The sequence below is a fragment of the Phyllobates terribilis genome, unplaced genomic scaffold, assembly GCF_046119375.1.
Source record: "Phyllobates terribilis strain yellow unplaced genomic scaffold, ASM4611937v1 Scaffold_2__4_contigs__length_985480577, whole genome shotgun sequence".
NCBI classification, from domain to species: domain Eukaryota; kingdom Metazoa; phylum Chordata; class Amphibia; order Anura; family Dendrobatidae; genus Phyllobates; species Phyllobates terribilis.
Window position 1 is genome coordinate 136164452 of NW_027362762.1, and position 16086 is coordinate 136180537.

At 42.6% G+C, this 16086-nt stretch overlaps 1 protein-coding gene across 1 annotated transcript in view; it reads right to left on the reverse strand.

The window, feature by feature from the left end:
- ASIC1 (acid sensing ion channel subunit 1) overlaps positions 1-16086 on the reverse strand; it is a 457916-nt gene that overhangs the window by 5797 nt on the left and 436033 nt on the right. The window contains exons 10-11 of the mRNA XM_073662834.1: positions 9770-9849; positions 9585-9689 (exon numbers count right to left, since the gene is read on the reverse strand). Coding sequence (XP_073518935.1) covers positions 9585-9689; positions 9770-9849 — 185 coding nt within the window. The remainder of the gene's footprint in view (positions 1-9584; positions 9690-9769; positions 9850-16086) is intronic.

Below are 16086 nucleotides of genomic sequence, written 5' to 3' on the forward strand. Positions count from 1 at the left end.
GAAATAAACTAACTTTTTGATGATATTCTAATTTAGTGAGAAGTAGTGATGAGCGAGCATGTTCGCTACTGCTCGGTGCTCGCCCGAGCATCTCACTGCTTGAGATGCTCAGCTCTCGCCGAGTATTTCCGTGGATGCTCGGCGGGAGCTCGGGTCTCCTCCCTGCATGTTTGGCGCTCTTTAGAGCACCAATGAACATGCAGGGATTGCCTGCCACTCACTGTAACCATGTTGGTTGTGTCATTACAGTGATTGGCTGGCCACACAGCGTCATCAGGTCTATATCACACCTGGCGCCGCCATGCTCGTCATAGTCACTCCGGAATCAGACTGTGTAGGGACAGGTCCTGCTGAGCTAGGGAGAGATTTGCTTGTTTCTAGTCAGTGTAGGTGTACCAAACTATATTAGAGGCACATATCCATCTCAACTAACAGTCCTTCTGAGGACTAATCCATCTGCAGAGATATCAGGCAGGCAGTGTATATAGGCAGGCAGGCAGGGTATGTTGCAGACTGCAGTGCACATAGGACAAGAGGCTCCATTCCAGTTCTGTCTGCTGCTGCTGTTAGATATTTCTAGTAATAGGCCCAGGTCTCGGGCCAGGAATAATTTTTTTTTAGATCTTAATCCTCATTATTTGCTTAACCACTTCGCGCCAGAGCCTGTTTTTGCCTTCGTGACCGGGCCAATTTTTTCAATTCTGACCACTGTCACTTTATGAGGTAATTACTCTGGAACGCTTCAACGGATCCCCCTGATTCTGAGATTGTTTTTTTGTGACATATTGTACTTCATGATAGTGGTAAAATTTCTTCGATATCACTTGCGTTTATTTGTGAAAAAAATGGAAATTTGGCGAAAATTTTGAAAATTTTGCAATTTTCAAACTTTGAATTTTCATGCCCTTTAATCAGAGAGATATATCACACAAAATAGTTAATGAATAACATTTCCCACATGTCTACTTCACATCAGCACAATTTTGGAACCAAAATTTTTTTCTGTTAGGAAGCTATAAGGGTTAAAAGTTGACCAGCGATTTCTCATTTTTACAACAAAATTTACAAAAACATTTTTTTAGGGACCACATCTTATTTGAAGTGACTTTGAGGAGCCTTTATGACAGAAAATACCCAAAAGTGATACCATTCTAAAAACTGCACCCCTCAAGGTGCTCAAAACCACATTCAAGAAGTTTATTAACCCTTCAGGTGCTTCACAGGAATTTTTGGAATGTGGAAGAAAACAATGAACATTTAACTTTTTTTCACAAAACTGCTACTTTAGCCTCAAATTTTTAATTTTCACAAGGGCAGCCAGAAAAAATAGACCCCAAAATGTGTTGTGCAATTTCTCCTGAGCACGCTGATACCCCATATGTGGTGCAAAGCCACTGTTTGGGCGCACGGCATGGCTCGGAAGGTAAGGAGCGCCATTTGACTTTTGGAATGGAAATTTGACTGGAATCGATAGAGGACGCCATGTTGCATTTGGAGAGCCCCTGAGGTGCCTAAACAGAGGAAACCCCCAACAAGTCACCCCATTTTGGAAACTAGACCCCTCAAGGAACTTATCTAGATGTGTGGTGAGCACCTTGAACCCCCAGGGGCTTCACACAATTTTATAATGTTGAAGGGTGAAAATAAAAAAACACATTTTTAACACAAAACTGCTACTTTAGCCTCAAATTTTTAATTTTCACAAGGGCAGCCAGAAAAAATGGACCCCAAAATGTGTTGTGCAATTTCTCCTGAGCACGCTGATACCCCATATGTGGTGCAAAGCCACTGTTTGGGCGCACGGCATGGCTCGGAAGGTAAGGAGCGCCATTTCACTTTTGGAATGGAAATTTGACTGGAATGGATAGCGGACGCCATGTTGCATTTGGAGAGCCCCTGAGGTGCCTAAACAGAGGAAACCCACAACAAGTGACCGAATTTTACAATCTACTCCTCTGTATAAATTAATCTAGTGGTGGGAAAATAAGTAGGTAAATGGTCACTAAACCCATAGATGAATTCCCACAGAGGTGTCATTTCCATAATGGGGTCACTTCAGGGGGGATTATGCTGTTCTGGCACTTTTCAGAGTACCAGAGCTAAAGAATCCCCCCTGAAGTGACCTCATTTTGGAAATGACACCCCTCTGGGAATTCATCTATGGGTTTAGTGACCATTTTAACTCGATGGATGATTTCCAGAAACAAGCACGCAATGGAAGGTTTAGATTCTGGAGAACCCCCCCTGGAAATTAAGTGAGCTCTACTCGAATATGTCATTCACTAAATGAACCAAATGTTTGAATGACAAATTGGGATACATTTTTACAGTTTAAAAACGTGGTTCTGTGTGGTAGATTTTAAAGCAGTCAGTGACGCATAAGGCTGGCAATGATGGGCATTGTGGGCAATAGTAGCGGGTATCACGCCTCATTCCTCTCTTAGTACATACACGACATCTTTTCTGGGGGTTCCTTCTTGTTTCCGTTGCTGGAATAAGTGCAATAAAATGTCGCTCAGTGAGTCTTTTCACATCCTCAGATTCTAATGGATGAGCGGGGCTAACACTTTGAAAGACAAGATTTTCAATTACCTTTTCTTGATAATCAAGAAAAGGATCTGAATTTCCTTCTTTTTTGTACAACACAAAAGAATTGTATGTGGCCACCTGAAACAAATAGATAACCAACTTTTTATACCAGGTATAGGACTTTCTTGATACCTGGTATGGCTGTAGAACCTGGTCTGCAAGGTCCACACCCCCCATGTGTTTGTTGTAGTCAATGACTGACACAGGTTTTTGCTTCGGAGTGGTGGATCCTAGTTCTACAGTGGCCCTTGTGGCATCTGTGTGGATCGAGCTGAGGACAAAAATATCCCTCTTATCCCTATATTTCAGGGCAAGCAGCTCTCCGTTGCGTACAGCCCCTGACTGCCCCTTTTGGAACTTTTGGTTGACCAATGGTTGTGGAAACCCCTGACGGTTTTTACGGATGGTCCCACAAGCCCCGATGTTGTGTTCAACCAGACTTTTAAATAGGGGTATGCTGGTGTAATAATTGTCCACATATAGATTGTAGCCTTTTTGAAAAAATGGACTTATCAGCTCCCAAACAATTTTTGCAGATGTCCCCAGATAAGTAGGGCATCCTGGTGGGTTTAGTTGGCTATCTTTCCCCTCATATATGCGGAAAGCGGATGTGTATCCGGTTGAACTTTCGCACATTTTATAGATCTTTATTCCAAACCTTGCCCTTTTAGATGGGATAAATTGCTTGAGGTGCAGTCTTCCTTTGAATTTTACAAGGGACTCATCTATAGAAATATTTTGTGTTGGGGTGTAGAGGCTTAAGAATTTTTCTGACAAATTTTCAATGATGGGTCTAATTTTATATAACCTGTCATGTTCTGGGGCATTTCTGGGCAGGCATTGACTATTGTCGTTAAAATGCCAAAACCGCATGAGCATTTCATAACGGGTCCTAGGCAGAATGACTGAAAACATAGGGGTGGCTTGAACAGGGTGGTTGGACCAGTAGGATCGAATGCTCGGTTTTTTAACAAGCCCCATGGCAAATGTAAGTCCTAAAATTTTTTTTATTTCCGGGACATTAGTTGGTGTCCATAAATTTGCCCTAGCATAGTAAGATCGGGGATTCTGGCTTATGAATTGGGATGCATATAAATTTGTTTGCACGACAATATGCTCTAGCAAGCTGTCTGTAAAAAACAAATTAAAAAAATGAATTGGTCCAAAATCTTCCACCTCCACATTTATACCAGGAGTGGCGTTGAAATCAGGGCTGAATGGAGCAGCCGAATCCGAAGCCTCCCATCTGGGAAATGCTAGATCATGTGGCAAAGCCCCTTGTACACTGGCGTGCGCCAATTCACTAGTAGCAGGGACAGCGCTTGTACTGGGCAGTGTTCCCTGATTTGGAGACGTTTCTCCAGTAGCGCTATTTGCCCCTATTGTTGTACTGGTCCTTGGGCTTGAGGATGGACCAGAATCACTGCTCATTTCTGAGCTCTCAGTGTCGCCGCTACTAAAGCCCTCAAAATCCACATCTCCATCTGAGATTGCGCTGTCATCAGTGTCAGAACACAGCAGGGCATACACCTCCTCTGCGGTATAAGTCTGACGGGCCATTTTATTTTTAGATTTTTTGACTGGACTGAACGGACCGGACTGAACGGACGGGACTGATCTGACAGGACTGACTGACCTGACAGGACTGACTGACCTGACAGGACTGACTGATCTGACAGGACTGACTGACTGATCTGACAGGACTGAATGACTGACAGATCTGACAGGACTGACTGACTGACAGATCTGACAGGACTGACTGACTGGACTGATCTGACAGGACTGACTGACTGGACTGATCTGACAGGACTGACATATCTGACAGGACTGACTGACTGACAGATGTGACAGGACTGACTGACTGACAGATCTGACAGGACTGACTGACTGACAGATCTGACAGGACTGACTGACTGACAGATCTGACAGGACTGACTGATCTGACAGGACTGACTGACTGATCTGACAGGACTGACTGACTGATAGATCTGACAGGACTGACTGACTGATCTGACAGGACTGACTGACTGATAGATCTGACAGGACTGACTGACTGATAGATCTGACAGGACTGACTGACTGACAGATCTGACAGGACTGATCTGACAGGACTGACTGATCTGACAGACTCACTAACCCTAACTCTTACTTTCTTTTTTATTTTATTTTTTTTACTTTCACAGTGGCAAGGCTGACACAGCTCTTGTCACACTGTTTCTCCTCTGCTCTCTCACTGAGATCGGAGGAGAAACAGTGTATTTATCAGGCAGATCGCCCGGGAAAGTTTGTTGCTAAAACAAACTTCCCTGGTGATCTCTCTGATTGGCTGGTGTGACGCTGACATCATCGAGACCTGAGCCAATCAGGTCTCAATGATGTCAGAGGTCACAGCACCGGGATCCCCGCCGCTCCTGAGGTATGTGGGGGGTCCTGATCGCCGACCACCAGCTGTTACTATCTTTTAAATGCCGCGATCGCTATGGATCGCGGCATCTAGAAGATAGGAACAGGTTAACATCATGGGGACCTGATCCATTCAGGTCCCCATGATGCCACATGTCAGAGCTATCGCTCTGAACCGGTACCGCAGCGCTAGCAGGACCCTGGGGGTCCTGAGCGCTGCGGGACCACCCACCGTTTTTAAACGTCGGCGCTGCACAGAGCCCGGGCAGCGCCGACGTTTATGTACAGTGGGCGGTCCTGAACCGGTTAAAAAGCAATCCAGAGAACACAGTTTTTCTGCCACATTTGCTTGTTGGCACTGCAGAATACAGCCAGGTCCTTTCCATATTACAGCGCTAAAAATCCAGCTATTTAAAACTGTGGTTTGTCCATCACACGGATCACATATAATTGCGCTGAAAATACTGCCATTTCTGGCCTCCATTAAAACATTTTTCAGTGTGTCAGTGAAACAATTGACACCGGTTTGCTGTTCAAAATGGTTACCTACAGGCCAGGTATTTAAAACTGTGTTTTCTCCGTCACTCGGATCACATATACGTTTTCAGAAAATACTGCCATTTCTGACCTCCATTAAAAATTTTTTCAGTGTGTCAGTGAAGCAATTGACACCAGTTTGCTGTTCAAAATAGTTACCTACAGGCCTGGTATTTAAAACTGTGGTTTGTCCGTCACACGGATCACATATTAGTTCGCTCCAAATTCAGTCATTTGTTGTGAGTGTGGAAGATATTGTTCTCCATTTAAAATGGGCAAGGCACGTGGCAAGGGACGGGTTTCCCAAGTCCTATCACCAAGCTAAAGAATATGGCTGTGGTGAAATACAACTCAGCAAAAAAAGTTGTGGACAGGCTCCATACCGTCCCTGGCCACATTCACTTGACCACGTGTTTGTGGTTAGGCGGTCCTTCCCAGTCAGTGCACTGGGGAGGGCACGGGTAATGTCATGCGACCCGCGCTTGTGGAAGGCGGAGACGATACCGGGAGAAATAGTGGCAGCTGGGGACCAAGTATGGATACATGGTAGCCGCCATAAGATTGTGGACAGTTTCCGCCTCCATGAGCTTAAAAGGCCACATTTCAAGTGCAAGCAGCTGTCAAAAATTTGGCAGTATAGTATTGCAGCCTTTGGGTGGGTGGGTGGCTGGCTGCATACTTGCGCTAGCATTCCAGGGAATGGGGTAGGGACAAGGACGTGGACGGTGATTGTTGCAAGTCTGCAACGACAGGTGCATGGTGGGAGGCATCTTCGCATGCGCCAAGGATCACTTATGATGGGTACACTTTTAGGCAGTGACCTGGGAGTCATAGATGCTTCCAGAGGTCTTCCCCATGTTGTTCCCATGTCTTTTCAGCAGGTGTGGGGGGGTATTTTTATTTTTGGTTATTTATTTTGCCTTATATACAAGTCATTACCCTGGAAAGGATGTTCCTTAACATATTTCCCAGGAAAATCCATTTTGGTTTTGTTTTTGTATGTTTTATTGTGAGTCCGTAAAAGTGGCGTAATACTCTGACAACATTGTTGACAGCAGTGACCTGGGAGTCACAAATGCTTCCAGGGGTCTGCTCCATGCTGTTCCCATGTCATTTGAGCACTGTTCCCGTCGATTTGGGCAATTTGTAGGCCCTCTGCAGACCGCCGGGGGGATCCGCCTGAAAAATGCTCGAGTTTCCCATAGACTTACATTGGGCTCGCTGCTCGGGTCGAGCACCCGAGTATTCCAATTTGCTCGACCCGAGCAACGAGTACCCGAGCATTTTAGTGCTTGCTCGTCACTAGTGAGAAGCACTTGTATGTACTGTATATGTCTACAGTGGTGCTTGAAAGTTTGTGAATAGAGTTGATCGAACATTTTGAAATTCGAATTTGCCAGCTTCTTCAATTTTTCCCCAAAAATTTAATTTGTGGTGAATAAATTTGCTGCAAATCATAGGGAGTTCAAGTGTTCTGAAGAGATGTGTCTATACTTCTGAGGTTTCCTTGGAGTGTATACAACTCATTTTAATACCTGTAACACTGAGCAAGGTTTTAGGAGACATTTTGGATATATGATATATATTACACAAGTAGACTGCTGGGGTGTACTGACCCTGTTATGTGCTGGAGAGAGGGAGATGCTCACCATTTGATGTCAACTGCCAGATTACTACCTTCAGAGACTTAGGCTATGATACTCCCTCCTAGTTTGTGGCTCTTTATGTGTAAAATGATGACTCTGTTTTTTTGGCAATTTGTGCAAATCAAATCACTCATTGTTCAGATTTGCTGAGGCTTACGGATTTCATGAAATTTTTATATTGGATTTGAGTTGAATCGATTCAGTCATCTCTATTTGTGAACCCTTAAGAATTTTCTATATTTCTGCATAAATTTGACCTAAAACTAAATCAGATTTTCACATAAGTCCTAAAAATAGATAAAGAGAATCAAATCAAGCAAACGAATACAAAATATTAGACTTTGTTATTTTTTAAATGAGCAAAATGATCCAATATCACGTCTGTGAGTGGCAATTGTATGTGAACCTTTGCTTTCAGTATCTGGTGTGACCTTCATTTGTAGCAATAACGTCATCTATACGTTTCCAATAATTCTTAATTAATCTAGCAAATCAGCTTGGAGGAGTTTTAGCCCATTGTTCCATTGGGATTTTCTCCCACGATCTGCTTGCGTCAGGTCCTTCCACAACATTTCGGTAGGATTAAAGTCAGGGTGTTGACTTGGCCATTCCAAAACCTTACCCTTATCCTTCTTAACCATTCTTTTGTAGAATGACTTGTCTGCCTTGTATCGTTGTCTTGCAGCATGACCCACATTCTCTTGAGATTCAGCTCATGGATAGGTATCCTGACATTTTCCTTTAGAATTTGCTGATAAAATTAAGAATTCATTGTTCCATCAATGATGGCAAGTCATCCGGACCCTGATACAGCAAAACAGGTCCAAACCAAGATACTACCACTACCTTGTTTCAGAGATGCTGTAATGCAATGTTTTTCTTTCTCCAAACATAACAATTCTCATTGAAACCAAAAAGCTCTATGTTCTCTTATCCATCCATAAAACATTGTTCCAATAGCTTTATGGATTGTCTCTGTGATCTTTAGCAAACTGCATATAAACAGCAATATTCTTTTTGCACAGAACTGGCTTTTTCCTTTCAATCTTCCGATGTACGCCATTGTTGCTCCATGTCTCCCTAATAGTGGACTCATGAACATTAGCTAGTGTGAGAGAGGTCTTTTTACTGAATAGAAGCTACCTTGGGTTTCTTTGGAACCTCACAGACTAAGATACACCCTACTCTTGGAGTGATCTTTGTTGCTTGACTGCTCCTGGGGAGGGTAATATGGTCTTAAATTTCCTCTAGAAGTACACAATATGTTTGACTATGGATTGGTGAAGTTTTGTAACTTTTACAAGCCTGATGAGTATTAACAACTGCTTTTCTGAGGGCCTCAGAAATCTCCTTTGTTCATGTCATGATACATGTCCACAAACGTGTTGTGAAAATCAGACATTGATAGATCCATGTTCTTTAAATAAAATCGGTTGCCCACTAACTTGTATGCCACAGACATGTGCGTCCAGGTATTGCCTCTCCTTAGTGCAAAGCAAGAGACATGGCAAAGCTCGTAAAAGGGTCAATATTGACTTTTAGGATTGCTACTTAGAATAATGGTGCTAGAGTTCAAGTCCTCTTTCTCTCTGAATAGGCATTCTCCATATATAATTTCCCAGAGGAACTATGAATGGCCTACAATTCTCCTTACACTGGTCCCTCTCCACATGGAGAGAGGTTACCTCTTAGACTGAAGAGATATGGAAAATTCTGACAGGTCACAAGCTTTCAAGCACCCCTGTATATGAAATGACTAATGTAAAACTGAGTAAGGGCTTTATTATGGCTTCTGGTTTGTGCCAATGTTAACATATTGTGGCAAAGTCACTGGCAAAGTACTGGAGGGAAGATATGTAGTACTGTTAGCTTAAGTAATATAAACCTAGGAAAAAATCATCCAGCACACTAAGTGCCGAGAGAGGTTAATCAGTCATGTTTAGTGCTTGGGTGATTGAGCAGCTATAGAGTGGGAGGAGTCCAGAGGATAAACACCCAGCTTTGTAGAGCATTCAGTGTGGGTAGGTCTGAAGGTGAAAGCTCTGGAGCTGTGGTTTTCATGTTAAGGAAAGCTGGACCTTGTGTTGATTGTTCCTGAAGCGGGCGGACTCCCGTAGCAAAAAGGATTATGCCATACGTAATGCTTTTGTTTTCCTGTTAGGCCGGGAAGGCCGTGTTTGCTTTGCTAATGTTGCCCTGTTTTTATGCTGTAGTTTTAATAAACCAGCGGAAGATTTAAAAAGACAGTGTTCCTGTGTCTACCTCTATGTGCAGCTGAGTGAGCAGATCTACCACAATATATACAAGGTAATAAAAATTAGAAAGGAAAAGATAGCAATGACTGATACATCAAATTAATGAAAGGGTTTTTTGATTATTATAATGTTAGACGTTTACTCCATAACTTACATGGCGCTTTACATCGTCCATACTTAGAGTTGCTCCTTTGTCATTGTTGTTACGTTTTGAATCTTTCCCACATTTTGCACCTCCGCACAGCTTATATCTCAAAACCTGGAAAAAATCCATCCACCATTAATCCTGCCATTTTCATAGAACCAGTTTTAGCTTTCAGTTAAATTGCCTGCTCCTACCTCATACACATAGTCGAAGAGCTCGAGAACTGTTAGGATACTTGCACCAATAAACAGGCCCATCTGTCCTCCAATGTCCCCTATAGGAAAAAAAATCATAGTGTTGCAATCATGTGAGAAAGATCATTAAAGCGTGCCCAAATTTCAAACAATTATTATGCAGGAATTTGACATTTAAAGGGAATCTGTCACCCCCCTGGGATATATGAGACCTCTAATATGGTCATACAGGTTATAGAAATGTAAATCTATACATACCTGTATGGCCCATAATAGAGGTCTGCTTGTAGAGAAATGTGTTTTTATAAAATCTGTTTTCACATGTTTGGCGTCCGGGGAACGCGAAGAAATCCCCACCGATCTGATTAGGAAGCCCAGAAATCTCTGCCTATCTGATTAGGAAGACCAGAAATCCACGCCTATCAATTTTTTTAGCATATTCCCCCCTCCTGCACGTCACAGGGCCCTGTGACGTGCACTCGTCCCACTCACTTCCCGTGCATGCACACATCACCGCTATCATCAGGAGCGCTTTTTTTTTCTCTTGGTACAGGTTTTCTCTGCAGTGTTCTAGTGCGCAGGCGCCGGGTAGTCACTGCAACTTCCGGGCGCCTGCGCACTAGAACACTGCAGAGACAAACGGGGCCGGGAGGAAAAAAAAGTGCTCCTGATGATAGCGGCGATTTGCTCATGCATGGGAAGTGAGTGAGAAGAGTGCACATCACAGGGCCCTGTGACGTGCAGAGGGTAGGGGGGATATGCTAAATAAACTGAGAGGTGGGGATTTCTGGGCTTCCTAATCAGATAGGCGGGGATTTCTGGGCTTCCTAATCAGATAGGTGGGGAATTCTTGGCGTTCCCTGGATGCCAAGCATGTGAAAACAGATTTTATAAAAACACATTTCTCTGCAAGCAGACCTCTATTATGGGCCATACAGGTATGTATAGATTTACATTTCTATAACCTGTATGCCATATTAGAGGTTTTATATCTCCCAGAGGGTGACAAATTCCCTTTAAAGAGGACCTATAGTATGTGTTATAGGAAAAACATAAAAAGTAACAGTGGATATACAGTTTATGATTAAAGAATCAGAACATTTCACTCAGTTACACGGTTTTGCTTTAATTTCACTGGCGTGAGCTCAAAACCTAGTGCGATTCTCATCTCTGGGAGCTACCAACCATAAGGGCGTGTACTTATTCTGTACTGTATTTTAATGGCAAATTAAATTTGGCCTATTTCATCGTTTCGTCCAGTCTTTGAATTACCTTTTTTTCTCATAAGTTCATCAAAAGCAGATTACAAACATGGTAAATTAATTCATGAATGCATCCCAATGGGAAGAGAATCAGCAAAAGGCAAAAACACACTGCCAGGAACCTGAACTATACATCACATTGAATATTTTTATTTTTAAGCCATGTAATAAGATGTCCTTGTATTTTTTATTTTTAAAAAGGAGGATTCAGCTGATATTAAAAGTTTAATGTGCAAAAGCAGAATATAGCTATATCTGATGGGTTCATCTGCAAGAAGACATAGCTGATTGTAACGGGTTAATCTGAAAAAGAAGGAATCCACTACTTTTATAGAGTTAGGGTAGGTGTGCATGACCATCCTAGAAAAACGGTCAAATTATTCTGATCGACTCTGATCAGAGTTTGATGAGAATAGTATTAGTTTCTCTTGAAGGTGGATAGAAAAAAAAATGTTTTTCCACCTTCTCCATTCTGTTAATCTGTGAAAATCGGACCTCACTCGCATGTCATCTGAGTGTAGTGTGATATTTTTCACAGACTTGCATTGCCGATTTTGATCCGACACTCGGATCAAAATTGGGCATGTGCACAGCCCCATAGAATATCATGGGTGCGAGTGCATTGTGTGAAAACCACAAATAACACTCGTCCGATGTAACCAGTTGTTTGCATGAGCCCTAGATCTGAGGCTCTCACTACATAATGTACACAGGCAGACAGCCAAAGGAGGCTGTGACAGGATTAACCTCACTTTCTGTTTCTAGTCTTCTACTCCTCCGTAATAGAAAGCAATCCATCTTACATTGCCTCTTTATAACATTCAGCATGAAGTAAGAGACAAAGGTTAGATAACAGCAAACATTTCCCCTGTGTTTCCATGTTACACACTCAGTCTCCCCTCACACAGGGGTATGTTCAAGTTAAAAGCAGGAAGTCTCACACAGATGTCAAAATAGTTAGACAGCAAAAAGTCCAAAATAAATCCTAAATCGCTGTATTCGGGTATTTGGTTGTTAATCCACATTAAAGACTGGCATTTAAGAAGTCAGCATTCTACAGTAAGGTAAAGCTGTGCATAGAAGTCTGGAACTCTTAGTAGGGCTTCCAAGGACAGTCTTTGTTCTAGTCACTCCGCTTAGCAGGTCCCAGAGGAACCCTGGTCTTCACTATCTACTCCTATACAGAGATCAGGACTTACAGTGGGTACGGAAAGAATTCAGACCCCTTTAAATTGTTCACTCTTTGTTTCATTGCAGCCATTTGGTAAATTCTAAAAAGTTTTTTTTTTACTCATTAAAGTACACTCTGCACCCCATCTTGACTGAAAAAAAAACAGAAATGTAGAAATTTTCGCAACTTTATTAAAAAAGAAAAACTGAAATATCACAAGGTCATAAGTACTCAGACCCTTTGCTCAGTATTGAGTAGAAGCACCCTTTTGAGGTAGTACAGCCATGAGTATTCTTGGGAATGATGCAACAAGTTTTTCACACCTGGATTTGGGGATCCTCTGCCATTCTTCCTTGCAGATCCTCTCCAGTTCCATCAGGTTGGATGGTGAACACTGATGGACAGCCATTTTCAGGTCTCTCCGGAGATGCTCAATTGGGTTTAGGTCAGGGCTCCTGCTGGGCCAGTCAAGAATGGTTACAGGGTTGTTCTGAAGCCACTCCTTTGTTTTTATAGCTGTGTGCTTAGGGTCATTGTCTTGTTGGAAAGTGAACCTTCAGCCAAGTCTGAGGTCCAGAGCACTCTTGAAGAGGTTTTCATCTAGGATATCTCTGTACTTGGTGTACTTGGCATGTTTCCTTCAATTGCTACCAGTCGTCCTGTTCCTGCAGCTGAAAAACACCCCCATAGCATGATGCTGCCACCACAATGTTTCATTGTTGGGATTGTATTGGGCAGGCAATGAGCAGTGCCTGGTTTTCTTCATAAATACCACTTAGAATTATCACCAAAAAGTTCTAACTTTGTCTCACCAGACCAGAGAATCTTATTTCTCATAGTCTGGGAGTCCTTCATGTGTTTTTGAGCAAACTCTATGCGAGCTTTCATATGTCTTGCATTGAGGAGAGGCTTCTGTCGGGCCACTCTGCCATAAAGGCCCAACTGGTGGAGGGCTGCAGTGATAGTTGACTTTGTGGAACTTTCTCCCATCTCCCTACTGCATCTCTGGAGCTCAGCCACAGTGATCTTGGGGTTCTTCTTTACCTCTCTCACCAAGGCTCTTCTCCCACGATTGCTCAGTTTGGCTGAACGGCCAGGTCTAGGAAGACTTCTGGTGGTCCCAAACTTCTTCCATTTAAGGATTATGGAGGCCACTGTGCTCTTAGGAACCTTGAGTAATGCAGAAATTCTTTTGTAACCTTGGCCAGATCGGTGCCTTGTCACAATTCTGTCTCTGAGCTCCTTGGGCAGTTCCTTTAAGCTCATGATTCTCATTTGGTCTGACATGCACTGTGAGCTGTGAGGTCTCATATAGACAAGTGTGTGCCTTTCCAAATCAAGTCCTATCAGTTTAATTAAACACAGCTGGACTCCAATGAAGGAGTAGAACCATCTCAAGGAGGATCACAAGGAAATGGACAGCATGTGACTTAAATATGAGTATCTGAGCAAAGGGTCTGAATACTTATGACCATGTGATATTTCAGTTTTTCTTTTTTAATAAATTTGCAAAAATTTCTACATTTCTGTTTTTTTCCAGTCAAGATGGAGTGCAGAGTGTACTTTAATGAGAAAAAAAATTAACTTTTGAGTATTTACCAAATGGCTGCAATGAAACAAAGAGTGAACAATTTAAAGGGGTCTGAATACTTTCCGTACCCACTGTATGAAGTCCTGCTGGGTTACATCCACAGTGTAACTGCTGGTCAGGGGAGCGATCTGGCAGAGGCAATGTGACGAACCGGGTCAAAACCAGAAAGGGCTCAGGACAGAATCTGAAATCAGTAACGTGGTCAGGAAAATGCTGAGATCGATATCAGAAGGTCAGAGTCAGAATTGACATGCAGACGGGAAGCCAAAACATTCAAAGTCAATAGATATTAACACTAGAGATGAGCGTTGTTCTACTCGAACTGTTCGCCAATCTCAAATTCGAGCTGTTTTGGGCGGTGTTCGAGCCGGTCGGCGAACACGAACAATTTGAGAAAAATTCGGCTGTTCGAGGTTATGTTCGATAACTGTTCGTGCACCAAAATCATAACTGGATTTTTTCTCAGTAATGATGAAAATTAATGTTAATACGCAGTTTGAGTGTACAGCGGGGCGGGGGGAGGGGCAGGGGATGGATCTCTGCAGGAACAATGAAGATCTCCATTTTTTTTTCTCTTTCCCGCATTTGCAGTGGGGAGGTGCAATCTGTCAGCCTATCAGCAGCGCACACACGGAGCGAAGTGCTTTTTTTCACACAAGCAAGGGCATGTGTGATTGGCAGTGTATGTCACATGTCCTTGCCCTATAAGACCAAGCCATTTTCCCCGTCGCCACCATTTTCTCACTGCTGCAGCTGCGTGTTAGACGGCACCGCTGTTGCTGTGTGCGCTATACCTTGTTAATTTCAAGCCAATTTTCGCACAAATATACAGATAGCTTGGGAGTAGGGAATAGTTGTGATTGCAGTCCTTTTAAGGACTAGGTTACAGCATTTCCTACGACTTTTATCAGGCAGGTCTGTGCTCTTAAATAGATAGATTGTGGGAGTAAAGACTAATTGTAATTGGAGTCCTTTTCAGGACTAGGTTACATCAGTTCCTATCAGTTTTTGCCAGGCAGGTCTGTGCCAGTGCTGTGCAAGTTTTTTTCACAGCATTTGGCTGAATCTAGCAAAGCTAATCCTTTTTGGCCTATTGCAGAGTGTGTTAGTCAGTGGAGTAGCCTATCTGTGTTGCAAGATATACCACCTGTGTATAGAATACCAATTTTTTTACTGCACCTAGTGAAGTAAAATCTTTTGGGCATAGCATCATTCTATTAGTCCATCTATACTGACCTCCATCAGGTTGCAAACTGAATATAATTTTTTTCTGCATCTAGCTCTGAAAAAATATTTGGGCTTCTAGCAGTGTGTGGGACTTGGTCTATTAGTCCATCTATACTGACCTCCATCAGGTTGCAAATTAAAAATAATTTTTTTCTTCATTTAGCTCTGAAAAAATATTTGGGCTTCTAGCAGTGTGTGGGACTTGTTCTATTAGTCCTTCTATACTGACCTCCAGCAGGTTGCAAATTGAATATAATTTTTTTCTGCATCTAGCTCTGAAAAAATATTTGGGCTTCTAGCGGTGTGTGGGACCTGGTCTATTAGTCCATCTATACTGACCTCCATCAGGTTGCAAATTAAAAATAATTTTTTTCTGCATCTAGCTCTGAAAAAATATTTGGGCTTCTAGCAGTGTGTGGGACTTGGTCTATTAGTCCATCTATACTGACCTCCATCAGGTTGCAAATTAAAAATAATTTTTTTCTTCATTTATCTCTGAAAAAATATTTGGGCTTCTAGCAGCGTGTGGGACTTGTTCTATTAGTCCATCTATACTGACCTCCATCAGGTTGCAAATTAAAAATAATTTTTTTCTGCATCTAGCTCTGAAAAAATATTTGGGCTTCTAGCAGTGTGTGGGACTTGGTCTATTAGTCCATCTATACTGACCTCCATCAGGTTGCAAATTAAAAATAATTTTTTTCTGCATCTAGCTCTGAAAAAATATTTGGGCTTCTAGCGGTGTGTGGGACTTGGTCTATTAGTCCATCTATACTGACCTCCATCAGGTTGCAAATTAAAAATAATTTTTTTCTGCATCTAACCCAGCCAATAGTTTTGGCCTAATACCACAGTTTGGCCACTCAGCTCTGCTCGGTTACCATCCATTGTTTTTTTGTGCAAACAACTCCAGAGTTGTGAATTAGTTAACCACCAAAATGAGTGGAAAAAGGCCTGCTGCTGGTGGAAAGGGGAATAGGCGTGTTGGGAAGGGGAAAAAGGTTGTGTCCGTGGGGTAGGTGCAGAAGAAAGACCGTCTTCCAGCCAAACTAAAATGTCTACTTCT